General features: G+C 49.1%; 1 protein-coding gene across 1 annotated transcript in view; it reads right to left on the minus strand.

Moving 5' to 3' along the window:
• Positions 1 to 19,134, minus strand: part of LOC310780080 (zeta-sarcoglycan-like) — a gene marked incomplete at its 5' end in the record, with an annotated part of 51,551 nt that overhangs the window by 18,383 nt on the left and 14,034 nt on the right. The window contains 2 exons of the mRNA XM_083640626.1: positions 11,413 to 11,514; positions 16,658 to 16,849. Of these exons, the coding sequence (XP_083496752.1) occupies positions 11,413 to 11,514; positions 16,658 to 16,849 (294 nt within the window). The remainder of the gene's footprint in view (positions 1 to 11,412; positions 11,515 to 16,657; positions 16,850 to 19,134) is intronic.

The following is a 19,134-nucleotide window of genomic DNA, read 5'->3' on the forward strand; positions in this document are numbered from 1 at the left end:
TATATATATATATATATATACCAACCAGAGTTTCTGTTTATTGAAACTGCCGACATCTTAAAGCAGCTACGAGCAAGTTTTTCGATTGTTATTAAACAGTCTAAATTTAATATCGATGCCTCACATCTTACCTCTAATAGTAGACGAGACCACCGCCGAGTAGTCTCGCTTGAACCCCGAGTGAATCGGCCGGTGTTGTCTTGATGATTAGTCTGTCTGTGGCCGGGGCAGGTCAGGAAGTGAAATGAAACGGTTTGCGGCAGCCACTTCGGCCATAACCACAAAATAACAGAATTACTTCCAAACAAATTGTTAGAATATAATGAAAGATGTTCGCGAGAGTAGCAAGCCCCTGGATGTAGCGAGCATGGCGTTCTCCTTGTTTATGGTCTGTTGCTAGGCAGCGCGAAACGGTTGAAGGCAGGCAGCTGCCGTCAACCGTTTCGTTTCACTTCCTGGTCTATCCGGCCCGCCGGAAGACAGACACAGACTCCATAATCATCAAGAGAGCAATCTCCGATTCACACGGCTTTGGTCTCAGCTACTATTATAGGCAAGATGTGATGCATCAATATTACATTTAGACTGTTTAATAACAATCGAAAATCTTGCTCGTAGCTGCTTTAACTGACCAAATAAGCATAATGAACAAAATACGCCACAAGTTGAAAATCCTGTTCTAGTTGTTGTCATGTTCGTGTTGAAACGTTTAATTAGAAACCAGCAACCAGCTGGATGCTTCAGGGAGTTTTGGAGCGTGTGTCTGGAGGCGTTTTTTGGAAAATCAACCGCCCCAATATTTCAATGCATTGCTGCTGTTATCCAAATTTAATTGGTTTGAGTTTGAGCAAACTCTGCTCCAGTGATCTTCAGATTTCTGATGCACTAGCGGAGTTTTCTGGAAACCCCTGTGACAACCGTGAATCAGCCGTGAGTGAATCAGCCGTGAGTGAATCAGCCGTGAGTGAATCAGCCACATCGCACCCTTGGACTCATCATTGGTCGTTGTCATGCTTATCATTACAAGTAGATGCGCCTCAGTGACGGACCGTTTTCACTCCAGTGAATTACACCTGCATCCGATGCTATTTATAGACCAGTCAGGGTCCCCAGAGGCAACAGCTACAGAATGGCAGAGATTTGATTAACTAGATCACTGCGCTGCACTGCTGCCTGACGACGCCTCGTTATTAGTACATTATGTTTCAGACTGGCAGGCACTTCAATTCAAAGGGAAAGATGCACAATTTTCCAGTTTGATCTGCAATAGTTTGGCACATTTACAGTGTGACACTTGCCAGCAATCTCTTGCAGGGAAATTTGTAATATTAATATGTGCAATATGTCACGTCAGTTGAAATGACAAGTGGCCATTTCCTTCATCGCACTTCTATTTTAAATAATGCATACACTGTGGAGTCTCGTCAGCCTACCCCCTGACAGGTGAGAGCAGGAGGACAGCCAGCCACCACAGTGACGTCAGAGCAGGGGGATCCCAACAGAAACGCTGTCTGGGACGCGTCATCACTGATAGGTACTTCCCCAATTATGTCCTGAATCAGTGGGACCGCTAGCAGCCGGGCGCTGTTAGGAACAGAGCGCCCGGCTGGAACAGATCCCCAATCAGTGGCCCTAGAAAAACAGACGCCGCTCTGAAGCTCACTGTGTGGCCGGTTTTCCTCCAGGTGGAAGCGCTCCTTGCTGTCGGGCGGTAAGTCAGATTTCCACTCCTCTCCCTAAACATTCTCGTGTCATAAAATGATGTTGCCTGACAGACCCTCTCTCCTATCGTCCACAGGCACGTTACGGGAGCACTTAAACGAGGAACGGAGCCCTGGCTACGTGGTGGGGAGCAAACCCCCTCACTGGCCCCAGGCTAACCCAGCCTACTTTAGTTATATATATTTCATGGACATACCCCGATAAGGGAAGAGTTTTCATTTTGGTGAATAAAACAACGCTTCGGCGTTTAAAACTGTTTTATGTGTCTTGGATTGAATCAGAGTTGCCACAAGTGGTGGAGAATGCAGGCACTCTGATTCAACGCCAACCGCACGCACCATGGAGCAAGCACAGGCTCTGGTGGCCCTAATCCAAAGCCAAACTGACCTACAGCAGGCCGTACACGAACTGATAAAAAAAATAGAGAAAGACGGCTCGACTTCCCGGGCTCCAGGAGATGTCCTCACTAAGCAGACCCCCGACGATGATATCGAGGCATACATGGAGCTCTTCGAAAGAACGGCGGTGCGAGAGGGATGGCCCGCAGCCCACTGGGGAGGCATCATCGCGCCCTTCCTCACGGGCCAGGCACAGAGGGTTTGCCGGGACATGTCCATGGGAGAGGCCCGCGACTTTGTGAAGCTGCGCACCGCCATCCTCGCCAGTTACGGCTACAGCCTTCCTGCTCGCGCACAAAGGTACCATGGCTGGAGGTACACCCCGGACCAACCGCCCCGCTCCCAAGTCGCCGATTTGCTGAGGCTCACCCAGAGTTGGCTCACCTCCACCGGGGAGCCCCCGTGGATAGAACGCCTCGTAATAGACAGATGTATCCGCTCCTTGCCGCCCGACGCCCGAAAATATGCTGCCCAGGTGAGCCCCTCATCGCTGAACGCATTGGTGGCCTTGCTAGAGAACCACCAAGTCAGCGCCGACATGATGCGCCACACGCAGAACGAGCCCCTCCGAAAGCCCGCCATAGCCGACAGACCCAGCCGAGACAGCCGACGCCGGCCACCGCCGCTACAGCCCCCGACCCAGAGGGACCCTCGGGCCCAGGCCGACCGAGTGAGTCGGCAGCTGAGGAGGTGCTATGTCTGCGGACAAGAGGACCACCTCTCCTGGTCCTGCCCCGACCGGGATGTGTCGATGCCTTCCGCCGCCGGAGACGAACCACGGCCCTCCCTCCACACCGGAGGAGCCCCTAGCCAGCAGGCGACACTGCCGGTCCGGGTGGGCCGCATCGACACCCACGCCCTCCTAGACTCCGGTAGTGTGGTGACGCTCGTGCGGGCTGACCTCGTGGAGGTCCTCACTACAGAGACAATGCCGGTGACGTGCGTCCACGGGGACGTGAAGAGCTATCCGGTCAGTTATATACGGGTCCAGACCCCGAAAGGCGACGTAAAAGTAGCCGCCGGCGTGGTGCCCAACCTCCCGGTCCCGCTCCTGATAGGCACCGACTACCCCCTATTCAGCCGGTACTGGAGTCACGGTCGTCGGCCGGAGAAGCCCCGACGAGAGAAACCGAGGGGAAAAAGGATGGCCCGGCCGCGCCTGGCCTGCCCAGCCTTCCGGCCGGGATCAGACGGACCGCAGTCCGAAACATCAGCCGCGGAAGACGGTCCAACCCGGCCAGCCGAGTCGGACACGCCTCCTCTCGACGAGGACCCTTTCGCGGAGTTTCCGCTCCCGGACGACCCTGGACCTCCGGGCCGCGGAGAGTTTGCCTCGGCCCAGTGGGCCGATCCGAATTTGGAAGCCGGCCGCCGCGCCGTCGCTGGCATCGATGGCCAGCACTGTTCCGGGGTGAGACAAAACTTTCCACAGTTTATTGTTAAACATGGGTTGTTATATCGAGTCGCCAAAACTCCGGGGGGGGATTTAATAGAACAATTGTTAGTACCAAAAACATACGTATCCAGAGTGTTGTATTTGGCCCACACTCACCAACTGGGGGCCCACTTAGGGGTCCAAAAAACGTATGATAGAGTGCTACGCAGATTCTATTGGCCCGGCATAAAGAAAGCCATTGAACTGTTCTGTCGTTGTTGTGGCGAGTGCCAGAAAACGGCACCCCGGCCAATGTACCGGAACCCACTGATTCCACTGCCAATCATCGAGGTCCCGTTCTCCAGGCTGGCCATGGATATCGTGGGGCCTCTCCCGAAGTCCAGCCGAGGACACCGATACATACTGGTAATAGTGGATTATGCTACTCGTTACCCTGAGGCAATACCTTTACGCACCGCTAATGCCAAAAATGTCGCTCGGGAACTGTTCCTGCTATTTAGCAGAGTGGGAATAGCGGAGCAGGTACTCACAGACCAAGGGTCCTGTTTTATGTCCAGAGTAATGACGGCGTTATACAAATGGCTGAAAATCACCCGTATCAGAACTTCTGTTTATCACCCCCAGACCGATGGACTTGTCGAGAGATTCAACCAAACCCTGAAAAAGATGCTAAAAAAACTGATTGACGTGGACGGAAAAGATTGGGACCAACTCCTCCCATACGTGCTGTTCGCTATACGGGAGGTGCCACAGGCCTCCACCGGATACTCACCGTTCGAACTCCTCTACGGCCGAAACCCCCGTGGCCTACTCGACCTGGCCAAGGAGGCCTGGGAAAGCCAGCCCTCCCCCCTCCGGAATGTTATCGAACATGTGGAGCGGCTCCAGGAGAGAGCCAAAAAGGTCTGGCCACTGGTACGGAGTCACATGGAGGAAGCCCAGGCAGCCCAGGCGCGCACCTATAACAGGGGAGCCAAACCCCGGCAGTTCCAGGTAGGAGAGAAGGTCCTGGTGCTGGTGCCCAGCCATGACTGCAAATTCCTGGCAAAATGGCAGGGACCATTTGAAGTAACCGAGAAGGTCGGGCCAGTGAATTACCGGGTCTGTCAGCCGGGGAGGAGGAAAGGCCACCAGATATACCACATAAACATTCTGAAGCCATGGCACGACGCCGAGAGACCCGGCCCCCTAGCCCTCCTCACCCTCGCACAACCCAGGCCACCGCAGACGATCCCCGTGGACATCGGACAGGACCTGGGGCCAGAGCAACGACAAGATCTCAAGGAACTCCTAGGAAGGAGTCATGATGTTTTCTCCGAGCTGCCAGGACGGACACACGCTATCCAACACGACATTGAGACGACGCCGGGAAAAGTGGTGCGACAGCGGCCCTACCGCATCCCCGAGGCCCGGAGAGAAGCCATCCGGGGCGAAGTGAAGAAAATGCTCGAGTTGGGCGTAATAGAAGAGTCCCACAGCCCCTGGTCCAGCCCCATTGTCATTGTGCCGAAGCCAGACGGGACGCTTCGGTTTTGCAATGATTTTAGAAAACTGAATGAAATATCCACTTTTGACGCATACCCGATGCCAAGGGTAGATGAATTAATCGAGCGGCTGGGGCCCGCTCGATTCGTGAGCACCCTGGACCTCACCAAAGGCTATTGGCAGGTACCCCTAACCAGACGGGCGAGAGCCAAAACCGCATTCGCGACCCCCGACGGCCTATTTCAATACCGCGTCCTCCCCTTTGGAGTACACGGCGCCCCGGCCACATTTCAGCGACTGATGGACAGAGTCCTCCGGCCCCATCGCGCTTATGCGGCGGCATATCTAGACGATATCGTCATACACAGCAGCAGCTGGGAGCAGCACATGACACAGCTGGAAGCGGTGCTGGGAGCCCTCCGCCGAGCCGGACTCACCGCCAACGCCAAGAAATGTAAATTGGCATGGACAGAGACAAACTACCTGGGATACACCATAGGCCGGGGGTGCGTAAAACCCCAAATAACCAAAGTGGAGAGGATACAAAATTGGCCCCAGCCCAGGACGAAAAAACAAGTAAAATCCTTCCTGGGCCTGATTGCATATTATTTAAAATTTGTAAAAAATTTTGCCACCATAGCAGCCCCGTTGTATGACTTAACGCGCCAGAAGCTGCCCCACCATGTCAAATGGACGGAGGAAACAAACGCCGCATTCTGTGCCCTAAAGGAGGCGCTCTGCCGAGAGCCGGTGCTGATGGCCCCAGACTTCGCTAAGCCATTCATCCTACACACAGACGCCTCAGGAACAGGAATAGGAGCAGTGCTGGCGCAGGTAATAGATGGGGATGAACACCCCGTTACCTTTATAAGTAGAAAATTGCTTAAACATGAGAGAAACTACTCAACCGTAGAGAAGGAATGCCTGGCGGTGAAGTGGGCCATTCACTACCTACGCTACTACCTATGGGGCAGGGTATTCACCCTCATCACGGACCACGCCCCCCTAAAATGGATGGCGACGAACAAGGATAAAAATGAGCGGGTAACGCGGTGGTTCTTGGAACTTCAGAACTATAAGTTCAAAGTGGAACACAAACCAGGAAGAGAGATACCACACGCAGACGCCATGTCACGCCGAGATGAAGCAGGGGAAAGTGAAGCTCCCCGCACTGGCAGCGAGCTTAGGGGGAGGATGTGTGGAGTCTCGTCAGCCTACCCCCTGACAGGTGAGAGCAGGAGGACAGCCAGCCACCACAGTGACGTCAGAGCAGGGGGATCCCAACAGAAACGCTGTCTGGGACGCGTCATCACTGATAGGTACTTCCCCAATTATGTCCTGAATCAGTGGGACCGCTAGCAGCCGGGCGCTGTTAGGAACAGAGCGCCCGGCTGGAACAGATCCCCAATCAGTGGCCCTAGAAAAACAGACGCCGCTCTGAAGCTCACTGTGTGGCCGGTTTTCCTCCAGGTGGAAGCGCTCCTTGCTGTCGGGCGGTAAGTCAGATTTCCACTCCTCTCCCTAAACATTCTCGTGTCATAAAATGATGTTGCCTGACAGACCCTCTCTCCTATCGTCCACAGGCACGTTACGGGAGCACTTAAACGAGGAACGGAGCCCTGGCTACGTGGTGGGGAGCAAACCCCCTCACTGGCCCCAGGCTAACCCAGCCTACTTTAGTTATATATATTTCATGGACATACCCCGATAAGGGAAGAGTTTTCATTTTGGTGAATAAAACAACGCTTCGGCGTTTAAAACTGTTTTATGTGTCTTGGATTGAATCAGAGTTGCCACAACACCCATACTATTTGACACAATGCATGACATGCAGGCTTTGGTCTTACTTGCATTGATTGATATGATTCAGAACAATATTCCTAAAGCCATGGATCATAATGGAGGGTATCACCTGAGGTCAGGTGTGATGCCCACATGCCCAGAGTATCACCTGAGGTCAGGTGTGATGCCCACATGCCCAGAGTATCACCTGAGGTCAGGTGTGATGCCCACATGCCCAGAGTATCACCTGAGGTCAGGTGTGATGCCCACATGCCCAGAGTATCACCTGAGGTCAGGTGTGATGCCCACATGCCCAGAGTATCACCTGAGGTCAGGTGTGATGCCCACATGCCCAGAGTATCACCTGAGGTCAGGTGTGATGCCCACATGCCCAGAGTATCACCTGAGGTCAGGTGTGATGCCCACATGCCCAGAGTATCACCTGAGGTCAGGTGTGATGCCCACATGCCCAGAGTATCACCTGAGGTCAGGTGTGATGCCCACATGCCCAGAGTATCACCTGAGGTCAGGTGTGATGCCCACATGCCCAGAGTATCACCTGAGGTCAGGTGTGATGCCCACATGCCCAGAGTATCACCTGAGGTCAGGTGTGATGCCCACATGCCCAGAGAGGGTCGAGTCACCAAGTCCACCTTCTGTCTCCCTCTCTGTTTTCCTGCTGTCTGCATCAGAGCTTTTCCAGTAGGGATGTAACGATGTACCGTTTTAAGGTATAGATTCAGTCGGTGTCTCGTCATAGACGCGTGTTCAATGGATCAGCGTGGGGGAAATCCTCCCATTCTTCCAATGCAGCAGAGTTAGCATTTAGCTGCTAGCCCAGCCCAGGCAGACAGGATCAGGGATTCAACCCCCGCAGTGAACGTAACATCTGAACAGACGTCTACTGTATGTACCTGCTTTTGAATCTCCAATCCTGTAGTGTAGAGCCGCAGCACCCTCCTTTGGTGAGTCAGCCCATTGAGATATATGGGGGGGTTTCCCACACAGACAGTGGGCGTTCCCACACAGACCGACTGTATCTATACCGCGATATCAAGATACCACAATTATCCCTGTAATACCGTGCCCACAATATGTTGCGCAATACACGCACACGCCACTACAAATAAGTGATAACGGAGGACCCTTGTGTAAACGTTCTCATATTTAGGTTTTCATTCCAACCAAACACTCACAGCAGTGATTTCCCCCCTCAGCATCTTCAGCCAGAGAGGAGGAACTAATCAGAGAAATCAGCAGCTGTCGTGTTTAGCAGGGAGGAAAACCTGCACTCTTCAGCCTCAAAAGGCACATGATTGAAAACCGCTGGGTTACATCCTATAATAAGAATACCACATGTGTGAGTGTGTGTGTGTGTGTGTGTGTGTGTGTGTGTGTGTGTGTGAGAGTGAGTGAGTGAGTGAGTGAGTGAGTGAGTGAGTGAGTGAGTGAGTAATTGAGAAATTGTGTTCAGCCACAGCTATGCCATTTTACGTGCAATTGCGCTGAATCTTTCAGGAAGTGTAAAGAGCAGCCCTGCTTATGACCTAACGAAGCCGGATTTTTGAATTAGGTAATTAGGGCCAACTAAACGGGCAAAAAAAGTTACTGGCCAAAATTAGTCAACACACGTTCAGCACTACGGAGAGCTCCATTTGTTAACTACTGATGGAAGACACCTGAGTGGAGGAGCACACCTGAGCGAAGTTGGATTCAGCCAGGGAAGTGGACTATGAAAATCAACCAGATAGGAAGGAACTGAAGTTGATATGTCTCACTTTTGGCGAGTACAGTTGATTATTTTTACTGCTGAGCTCAGTGGATTACAGCTTGTGTTGACATCCTTACACAATTTATAATGCCAGCTGGGAGATATCAAAGTCCGCAAAAAAATAAATCCTAACATTTCCTAAAGTGTGTGTGTTCAGTTCAAGGCTTGCGCAGGCATAAAAAATAAATATTGTGTTGCTGTTAGTTACCTTTTATAAAATATCTCTAATATACTATTGTGTCCAATGCTCTTTGTGGTACTGTAATGGCTTATTGATCAATGCTGGTTATCTGAGTGAAAAAAGGCGGTGTTCACCGTGGTGTAAACTCTCTACCACTCATTGGATATATAACACTAATCCCTGCTCTCGCTGTGCTTGACATAATTTCCTCAGGTGGGAAATATTGAGTGACCCACACAGATTTTTGTCCTGCGAATATCTCTGGAGCCGGTAGATAAGGGTGCCACTGCACAGCCTGTCTGTAAAACAAGACAGTAAAAATGTCTGCAGGCATTATTGCAGCGCTACTGTCTTACAGTTAGGGGCGGCTTTAGCTCAGGAGGTAGAGCGGGTCGGCCAATGACGCAAGGGTTGGCGGTTCGATCCCCGCCCCCTCCCAGCTGCTGTTGTTGTGTCCTTGGGCAAGACACTTAACCCTCCTTGCCTCGTATGATTGGTCGGAGGGGCCGTTGAGCGCCGATGTGTGGCTGCCATGCTTTCGAACCACCGGTACGAATGGTGTGAACGAATAATGATTCTGTGAAGCGCTTTGAGCACTTGGAAAGGCGCTATATAAATCCAATCATTATTATTATTATTATATATATTATTACAGTAGTTAGTGTTTGCTATGTGTGTTAACACGTTGAGTGCCATAGCCGAGATATCTCGTCTTACATAATCCAACGGTTAAGTGCCATAGACGAGCTATCTCGTCTTACATAAACATTTTTTTTTTTTGACGGTGGGACATCAATCAACCGCTTTTACGTCTTCTATATCACTATTGGAGCAAGAGAATGTGTATAATCTATTTTACCGACCACTAAGTGGCGACAGTTCTCTCCAGACAGAGACAGAGAGAAAGCCACAGCCACGGGACCCGTGGACCAAAAGCAGCCGCCTCCCGCGGAAATGGCTTGGCGATTTTACAGTCAGAAACGAACGAGCCTCATTCTCATACTGTAGGCGGGGACGCTTCGCGCTGCTGCGGTGGGGGGTTCCAGAAATGGACTGGGTGAGCAGCATAAAGCCTAGAGTCGCACGGGGCTTAATCGGGGCTGTCAAACCCAAGAGACAGTGAGACCTATCCACACTCGCTGCCAGGGAGAGAGGCTGCTCAACTCGCTGCTCAAACTCCCAGCAGCAGAGCACTCCGCAGCACAGACGGAGGGAGGAGTTTGGAGACACACACACACTCTCTCTCTCTCTCTCTCTCTCTCTCTCTCTCTCTCTCTCGAGAGAGAGAGAGAGAGAGAGAGAGAGAGAGAGAGAGAGAGAGAGAGAGAGAGAGAGAGAGAGACATGGGGACACACAGAGAGAGAGAGAGAGAGAGAGAGAGAGAGAGAGAGAGAGAGAGAGAGAGAGAGAGAGAGAGAGGAGAGAGAGAGAGAGAGAGAGAGAGGAGAGAGAGAGAGGAGAGAGAGAGAGAGAGAGAGAGAGCGCACAGAGTGGGAGACAAGGGCACCCATAATCACAGGCACGTGAGGTGGTTCTAAAAATCCATTTATCTCCAAACTCTCTGAAAATCTCTGAAACCATGCTGTACTCAACGGCTAATATCTACATAACTACTAACTCTGCAAACTAACTCTTTTAGACAGAGAAAGCACACATTCTATTAGTTATTTTTAGATGATTGGTGTTCACGAATTCTTAACAGAAAATAATCCTCGGCTCTTGTAAAATGAGCCAGAATCCTCAAAAAAAAACCTGGCACAACTTACCTACAGGATTGAAAAAATGGCTGGCACTCAATGTGTTAAGTGCGCCCACCGTTATATTTAAATAAATAAGACATTAAAATAAATTGACTCTTAGTGAGCTAATTCCAACTTGTTTGTCGATGTGGTGTGGCAAATCCTGCCCACTATCCAGACACGGCCTCCATAGACATTCCTCACAAATCGAATCTATACATGGATGGAACCCCAGCTTCCAGCGCTTGAAATTGCTTCCTGCACCGTGCCGAATCACTCAAAAGGGAATGATCCAGCTGGGTGTCGAGGATTCGTGTGGGAGAAGAAAATTTGGATCAACTTTGCACGGGAGCTGTGTTGGTTAATCTACGGAACATCAAAGAGGCAGGAGGAGGAGGGAGGAGGAAGAGGAGAGGGGAATTTATCGCGCGGGCTTGATTGGAAAATCCAGCGGGGGACTCTGGTCCCTCTGCTCTGTAATCGCCTGTAATCTCCTGTAGGGCGCAGTGTGACCTGTGAGCAGCCGAGAGCCAGCCTATTACCCATCTCCTGCCGATGGCAGCCCCCGATAGCGCACAGGGTGGAGGATGACAGGAAATGAGGAGGAGGAGGAGAAGAGGAGCGCGAAAGAAAGGAGAGAGAGAGAGAGGAGTAATCTCTCCATCCCAGCCGCCATGCAGAAATATAGGCTACCGGTACATCAAAGTGCCTTCGAGGCGGAGAGCCTCGGAGGGAAGTCGGCCTTTGTTGTTAATGAATTGATTAGACCTCCTCAACGCTGAGAGATCGATACCAGCTTGTCAATGGTTTTTGGCAAGCTCTTTTTTCCCGTAAGAGCTTTTCACATAGGTCCCAGTCGATAGTCGTTATTCCTAGTTCACGAGTGTGCCGCGCTGCGTTGAACACCAGGCACCTTGAGGACAGTGAGAACTTCTTACCCTTCTGGACTGGATCTCATTCACATAGAGAGGCGAGAGAAACTCGGAGATTCCCTCCAGGCGAATCCCATCTCGGTTCAACTGGAGGTTTCCCATTCCGTCCTGCAACATAATCAGGAATATCAGAGGAGTACAGTAAATACAGCAATACGCATTAGTGTTCCCATCCTATGCTGCACTGTTTGCCATGTTGTGATGAGCAGCAGAAAGGTATTTGGTGCACACACACACACAAAAAGTCTATTAACCTCGCTGTCAAAATTCATGATTTGATTGAAGGGATTTTAGCGTGCGTGGCGTGTCTTCACAACAGCATACGAAATTGAATTATCCTGTCTCTGAACTGCTTTAGGCTGGGTAACAGCACAGCTGCTGTGTATTGATGCTGGTAGGCCAGACAGGCAGGTGGACGGGCGGAGCCGAGTGACAGGGCAGCGGTAGGACAAAACGCCAAGGTGAATGCCACAGACAGTCTGCAGTGTCGGGGTGACAGCCTAGGTGCAACTCAATCACTTTCAACCAGTGGATGAGTTCCAAATTTAGCAGACACGGGGAGCCGGTGGCCCCGAGGAGTGGCCTGAGTGTCGCCAACGCGCCGTGTGTCACAATGAAATCTGTGCCCAACCGAAATGTGTGATGGCAGAGGGGCACTGATGCACATGTTCTGCAGATTTCAGTGTAACATTGGACAGCTCACCGGAGATGTGGACTTGAGACTTGGTGAGTTGACCAAAAAAAAAAAGACTTAAGACTTGACTTGCCAAATGACTTGGGACTGACTTGGTCTGGTATCCACCCTCAGAGACATTGGATTCGGTTCAGGATCTTTGAAAATGCAAAATGCATTTTTCTCCGCTTTTTGTCTGAAAACGACCGTTTTTAGATTAAAACGACCTACATTCAAGTGTTGATTAAATAACATAAAATAGGAGGCTATGTTCTTCCTTTTGATTATTCACTGTTCACATATTCACAGAACAAAATATTCTGTGGGTCTTGAAAGTTTAGTGAAAATGATTTAAAAAAATGATGGCAGCTCTTTCTTTTTTTACGCTGGTGGGGGAGGAGTTAAAATGAAAATGGCTATTGCTCCTTATCTTCAGACCAGTGAGGAAGTCAGGAAGGAATGAGTCAGGCAGGCAGGCAGGCAGGCATCTTCTCTCATCCATCCAGGTGTGCTTGTAAAAAGGACTATTATGGACCTTGACAAAAGAGTAACAAAAATGGCCTATAGGAAAAGATAAGCAGTAGTATATATGAGTGCACACAGTGTGTGTGTGTGTGTGTGTGTGTGTGTGTGTGTGTGTGTGTGTGTGTGTGTGTGTGCGTGTGCGTGTGCGTGTGCGTGTGCGTGTGTGTGTGTGTGCGTGTGCGTGTGCGTGTGTGTGTGTGTGCGTGTGCATGCCTGTATGTAGCATTTACCACTGCCAAGGAGGTTATGTTTTCACTCAATAGTTTGTCTCTCTGTCAGCTGGATATCTCAAAAACCTACGAATAGATTTCCATAAATTCCATGCAATGTCATTATTTATATTTTTTTGCCATAACTATGACATTAATAGACATAGAGACTTGATTCCAAATCCTAAGGGTGTATTCGCAGTGTCAATAAATAAATGTTACTTTCTCTCATGCCAAAGTCTATCTGCTCAGAAACTAGTCTCGGTGGCGAGAACGACCGCGAACAAACCTACATCCCTTTGACAAGTTACGCTCTCCCCCCGCATTATCGCCCGTAGTGAAACAAACTGGACATACAGCCAATCACTTTGTAACAGCTTTTTAAAACATTGAAAATAGATGTCCCGAGCAACATTGCATTCTTTGATTTTGTTTTATCCGTTTACAAGCACACGACTTCTGCATAATAACGGCCCATTCTGCATAGTCTCTTAAAACTAGTCTCGCTGGCCAGCCTCCTCTTCCTTCCGTCCGAGGAGTCTGGCGCCGCAGGTCTCCATAGTGGGATTGCGATGGGCGGAGCTTAGCAGCAGTGCCCTTGGAAAATAGTTTCAAAACAATCCAACTTGCCGTTTTCAGCGTGTAGCAACGAGCTAGCGTGTAGGTTTCTGCCGTTAGCCTGCTAGCTAGTTAGCGTTGTTGTTTTCACTGAGGCGGCAGGGCACTATTTACAGCGACACACAGGGAGGAGGGAGCGGAAGCCGCTCTGATTGACATGGTCGGAGCCAATGACGAGTGCCAGACAAATCAGACAGAAGGGAGAGGAGGCTGGCCAGCGAGACTACTTAAAACAGACGGTTGGCTCTCGCAATTTTCAAATGCTTCCGCCTAAACGTCTGTACCTTTAGTAGGGAAAAGTTGGTCAAAACGGAAAGGGAAATAATGAGCAATGATAGGGGATATCCCGGATGTCCCGCTCATATCTCCGATCACCTGCATCGGTTTGAACGTCCTCCGGGATGAAGCGTTCCCCCCCCCCCCCCCAACTTCCTTTGTCCATGTTCTGTGGGCGTGAATTACAGACTGTCTCAGCTGCATTCACAAAATGTAGAAGAGACAGTCTGGCTTTAGTGACTACCTGCATGAAGGGCTGCCCCTAAAGACTGGATTGGTTCTGCAATGCCGTTTTTTCTTATTTTTTTTATATTTTATTTTCAATTTTTATAGAACGATAAACATACAAGACAAACAGACTCAGACACAGGAAAAGAAGTAATAATAATAAAAAGTAAAATATAATAATAATAATAATAATAATAATAATAATAATAATAATAATAATAATAAACAATATAAAAACTGGAAAGAAGATCTTTTACATTTAACATTGTAATGTGGAGCTACCAGTCGCATAAGGTGCTTATGTGCTTGTAAGAGATATTGCATATGGGATCTTATACAAGGGGTCTGTGGGAAATCAGCTGGGCAAGCTGTCAATTACCCCTAACCTCAGTCACTAGGCATTCTTAACCTCGTCAAAGTAGGTTAAAAACGGGTCCCAGATAGTTGAGAACTTTCCAAATTAGTTTGTTCTCAGGAACCAGAGTCTTTCCATCTGTATTACAGAGACAATGTCCATTAGCCACACCTGGAAAGAAGGTGAAGAGGACTTCCATTCCTTCAAAATAAGTCTTTTGCCGTTTTTTCTTTTCAACTCTCAAATTGTTTCCACCCAGTTTGAACAACGAAAGCTGTGAGAAAGTCCTCAGTCTCTCTAGCTGAGTGAAGCAGATAGAGACTAAGAGACTGAGTTTACTCAAAAAACAAACTTGTTATAATTCCAGTAGGGGGGGGGGGGGTGCAGGTTGGCAGGCGTCTTCTTCCAAGTCCTGAGAGAAATGGGGAGCAGTGGAGTACATTTTCTGGTGCGACACCAACAGCGCTGATAAGGTCTTTTACTGGTGACACAGATTGATGGGAGGCGAGGGAGTGATAGCGATAGTCGCGGGATGCGTCCGTCACAGAGGGGGGATGCTGCCATCAGGAGTTTGTTGACAAAATGGTAGATTGTGTGCACGGTCCCTGAAAATGTCACAGGGACTCGCTGCATCTGTGTCGGCCGGGTGCCACTTCCAACGCTTTTCTCATTTTTCATCAAATCCAAATGAGGAAAAAATCTCAGCATGGGAGATGGCACTTATACAAAGTTGAAATGAGCTGCCGTGAATACAATTCTTCCATCCGGCGTTGTATTAAGGTCAGGAGTAGGATCCTATATAACTGAAAATCTATACTTGACCCATATACTGAGCTAAAATTAGCATCTGTCGACAAACACTTTCTTAACCTTGAGAAAGCAAGCCATGCAATGTGGCGGATAGTATGCACTCTATAAATGTAAGGTTTGGGATAGTGTCCTGAAGTGTTTTGATGTGGCTGAAATTCGGATGCACGATATTGGATTTTCTTTTCAATATGTGCGTGCATTTTTCCCAACCTAATTTCAGAGAACATCAAGTCTCTCGTCTCCTGTAGTAGTCTGACTGCCTGGAAGCAGGCTGAGGGTCTAAGCTCTGCCATTGGCTCTGACCGGCTCTGACCGACCGGCTCCGACCATTTATGGATTTTCTTTCCGGTCCCCGCGTGTCGAATCTGTCGCTCTCAAATGCCGCCGCCGCCGCTGTGAAACGACAACAACAACGCTAGCTCATTGCTACACGCTGAAAATGGCAAGTTTTGACGAAGATTTGGATTGTGCAATAAAGCAGGCCTGCTTGGTACTTTCGCTGGATGCTGTAAAGGTAATAGAGCCTTTTTCCCCCTGCTAGCCCAGAGTGGAGGTATTAGCAGCCAGACTCTCTCCCGGCGCAGGGAGAGAGTCTGGCAGGCGAGGCTACTCCTGTAGTGGAATTGTTTACATTATTATGCCTACTCTTATTATGATGGCCCACTGCCAGATGTAGACATAAATACAATGCTTTTCTAAATGTACACATCCGCTCGGCAAAACATAAGAAAATGACTTCAACTTAGCAACAAATATCGAGGGGGGCACGGTGGCGCAGTGGTAAGCGCTGTCGCCTCACAGCTAGAAGGTCCTGGGTTCGATTCCCACCTGGGACGCTGTGAGCGCTGAAGGAGTGCGTGCCCGTCCGCATGTCCTCGAGTGCCCACCGCCCGGGTGGGGTCGTCAAAAGGGCCTTTCTGTGTGGAGTTTGCATGTTCTCCCCGTGCCCCCTGGAGTTTTCCTTCATATAGGAACCCCCCACCAAAAAACATGCAATATCCCGGTCGTTGAAGTGATCCCTCCTTTGGTCGTTAGGGGCGCCTGTTCGGAGGGAGGGGAACTCGTTGGAATAGCGTAATTCTCCCACGTGCTATGTCCTACCGGTGAAGCTTCCCCTGTCAGGTGAAAAGAAGCGGCTGGCTAACTGCCCATGTCTCGGAGGAAGCATGGAGCCAGTTTCGGCTCTCCCCAGATCGACAGAGGGTGGAGCAGCAACCAGGATAAATAAATTTAAATTAGCACTAATGGGGGATAAAAATGGGATAAAAAAAATCAGGGAAAAAAAAGAAAAAAAAAAGAAGAAGGAACAAATATCGGGCATTTGGGCATAATTAACGTCACTTTATCGGCCTGTCATACCGACAGAAATGTTCGTTTTGGGCCGACACCGATACGATGACCTGCCGATGTCATTGTGCATCCCTAGGCTGAATATGGAGGCCAAAAGACTCATTGTGGATTATTTCTTTAATATGGTAACAGTTACATTCAAGAGGCATAACATCACCTGTCTAACTGGGTCAGTGTTATTGGCGAGGATGCCATGTCTGTACTCACCACTGAGAAATGCATGACCTTTAGCATCCAGACGGTGAGCGCCAGGTTAACTATCATGATCACCAGGAGCAGCAGCAAGAAGAAATAGAAGCATCTTTTCCTCCAGCCGTACAGACCCACTGGGTAGGCCGCCTCGCAGCCAGGGCGCAGGTGCAGGGACTGGGACGCGAGTATATACTGCTCCTGGGTGATCTGCAACACAACCAGAGACGGCGGCTCTTTATGTAACATGGCTGTCAAGATTATATAGGCTCCGCACAAAAGCAATCACACGTACGCAGCTATGGCTCCAGCCAGGGCTTGCAAAGGAGCTTAGGCACGATTGAGGAAGTACCTCCTAAACTGTTATTTCGCTATTTTTGAAAAGTTGAAATGAGCAAAACGTGAAACCATCCCACGAATGTAAACTGGGGCATTACTACAAGCTGAAAAGTCCATGCATGGTCATTGAATGGAGGGAAGAGGACTTTCGAAGGACACACTGGGATGTGAGATTGTTCACATTTTCAAAGTCATTTCAGTTTTTTTGCATGGCTGACTACTGCTTTCCTGCTTTCTCCGGCTTTTGTGATCACATACCTTAATACCACTGCCTCTATATACTTCTTAAAATTGAACCGATAGAGTAATCCATCAAGCTCTGCGCCTAACAGACAAGGTTGTTGGGGTGACTTGATTTTATTAACTCAGATACCACATTGGAACCCCCCCCCCCCCCCCCACCCCCTTTTTTTACAGTGTGTTTCGTGCCGATTTAGGAAAGAGGGGATCATCAGTCAAGAACAGTCAAGGGAACGATTGGCCCAAAAGTGTCGCTCAGAGCCAATAGGCTCTCGAAGAACATCTCCGCTTGTCCGCTTGTCGTATATTCATGTACAAACAGGCCACGCCCACTACATCGCTAAACATCATAACAAAGTGTCACAGCTCTGTTTTCCGTGCTAATTAAATGTTGACATTCGATCAAACTGGGTCCCTCCTATGCTCACAAACAATGTCACCATGAGTGACAGCTTCCTGCAGTGAACCTGTTTATTGCCCCCCCCCCCCCCCCCCCCCTTCCCTCGGAGACTTGAGATCCAGTGAACGTTGTTCCACATGGTTGCCCATCAAGGCATCAACCTTTAAAAAATGGCAATTTCATATTCCATTTTGTATTAAGTGTGTTTGACTCTCAGCAGGCTTTATGGAAGAATAAGCAGCAAATTGATGGAGTGGGTTGCTTTGAAGTCAAGTCAGCCCATGGGCTATTGTTTATCCCAACCTTGATGGAAGGGTATGTTCTGAGCACGTTCTTCACAAAGGTCAGGTCATAAACACATTAGATGGTCTATTTCTTCCACTCAACACTAATGAAAATGGGAGGTGGATTTTTGGGACGGCGGGTCAGAAAATGATACTGTGTTTCTATGAGCAGGGAGGGGAAAGGCTCAGTGGGAGGCTAAGAGGAGATACAGTAATAGGGTGATATGACTGTCTAAATAGAAAAGTATGAATCTGTATTCATCATATGTGCAGATTGTTGAATAAATTCGGGCCTAGGTGAGTAAATCAGTTCCTGGCAGGCAGCACTCAAAACTTAATACATGTGAGCTCTGATCTAAGATCAGAGGCACTGATGACTGTCAAGTGTGGTCGTCCAGGCGAGTGTCAGCAGTGTCTGGGTGACGGGGTGTAACCATAGAATCTGATCTTCCATTACTATCTGGATCATTCACCTCAGGCTCTGCCAATTCTAAGAAATGGTCGCTGCAACTCTCCCCTGAAGTGTTGTGAGAGGACCGTACCTGGTGACGCGGGGTTAGTGCTGACCTAGCAAGCTAACTTGAAATAGAGTATCGTGAGTTCCCAAACTCCACACAAACCATACATATAAACATGAAGCTGCCCATTGTTAGCTCAATACAGTTGAAACTAAGATATTCCATTAAAAAATCGTTTTTCTAGCCACAGATTTAGCTACTACATCAACGAACTTCAGCTTTAGCTAATCGCTCCCTGCTGACATGAGTTCCTGTTGCCAAATCTCACAAGAGCTTGTTGCAGAGATAGAGACAGGTCTTTAACACGTTTATTTGTCTCTTGATCTGTCTGTCTGAAAAATGCCATTTTAGTGTCAGAATATTCTGAAGATATGTGGCTTCGGAGAATGGGCCCAATATTTACTTTAATGAATATGGGGGTCATAATCTGAGATCACGTTGACTTTTCCCATTGACTCCAATAGACTCAGACCGGCCAAAAACCTCCAAAGTGGTCGTGTCCGTGGAAAACCATGGGCAAACGCAGCTGTGAAAAAGGCCCATTCATACAGTCCTCACTTTTGCATATTAGCTAATAAAGCCAAGTGTGTGGTGAGTATAGTAGGGCAGCACAATTAATCGAATATTAATCCTGATCAAGATTTTGGCTTGCCACAATCATGAAAACAAGAAGATTGAGATAAAATCTAGATAAAACACGACGCATTCCATTTA

This window comes from Poromitra crassiceps (assembly GCF_964638095.1).
Source record: "Poromitra crassiceps genome assembly, chromosome: 7".
In the NCBI taxonomy this organism is placed as follows: domain Eukaryota; kingdom Metazoa; phylum Chordata; class Actinopteri; order Beryciformes; family Melamphaidae; genus Poromitra; species Poromitra crassiceps.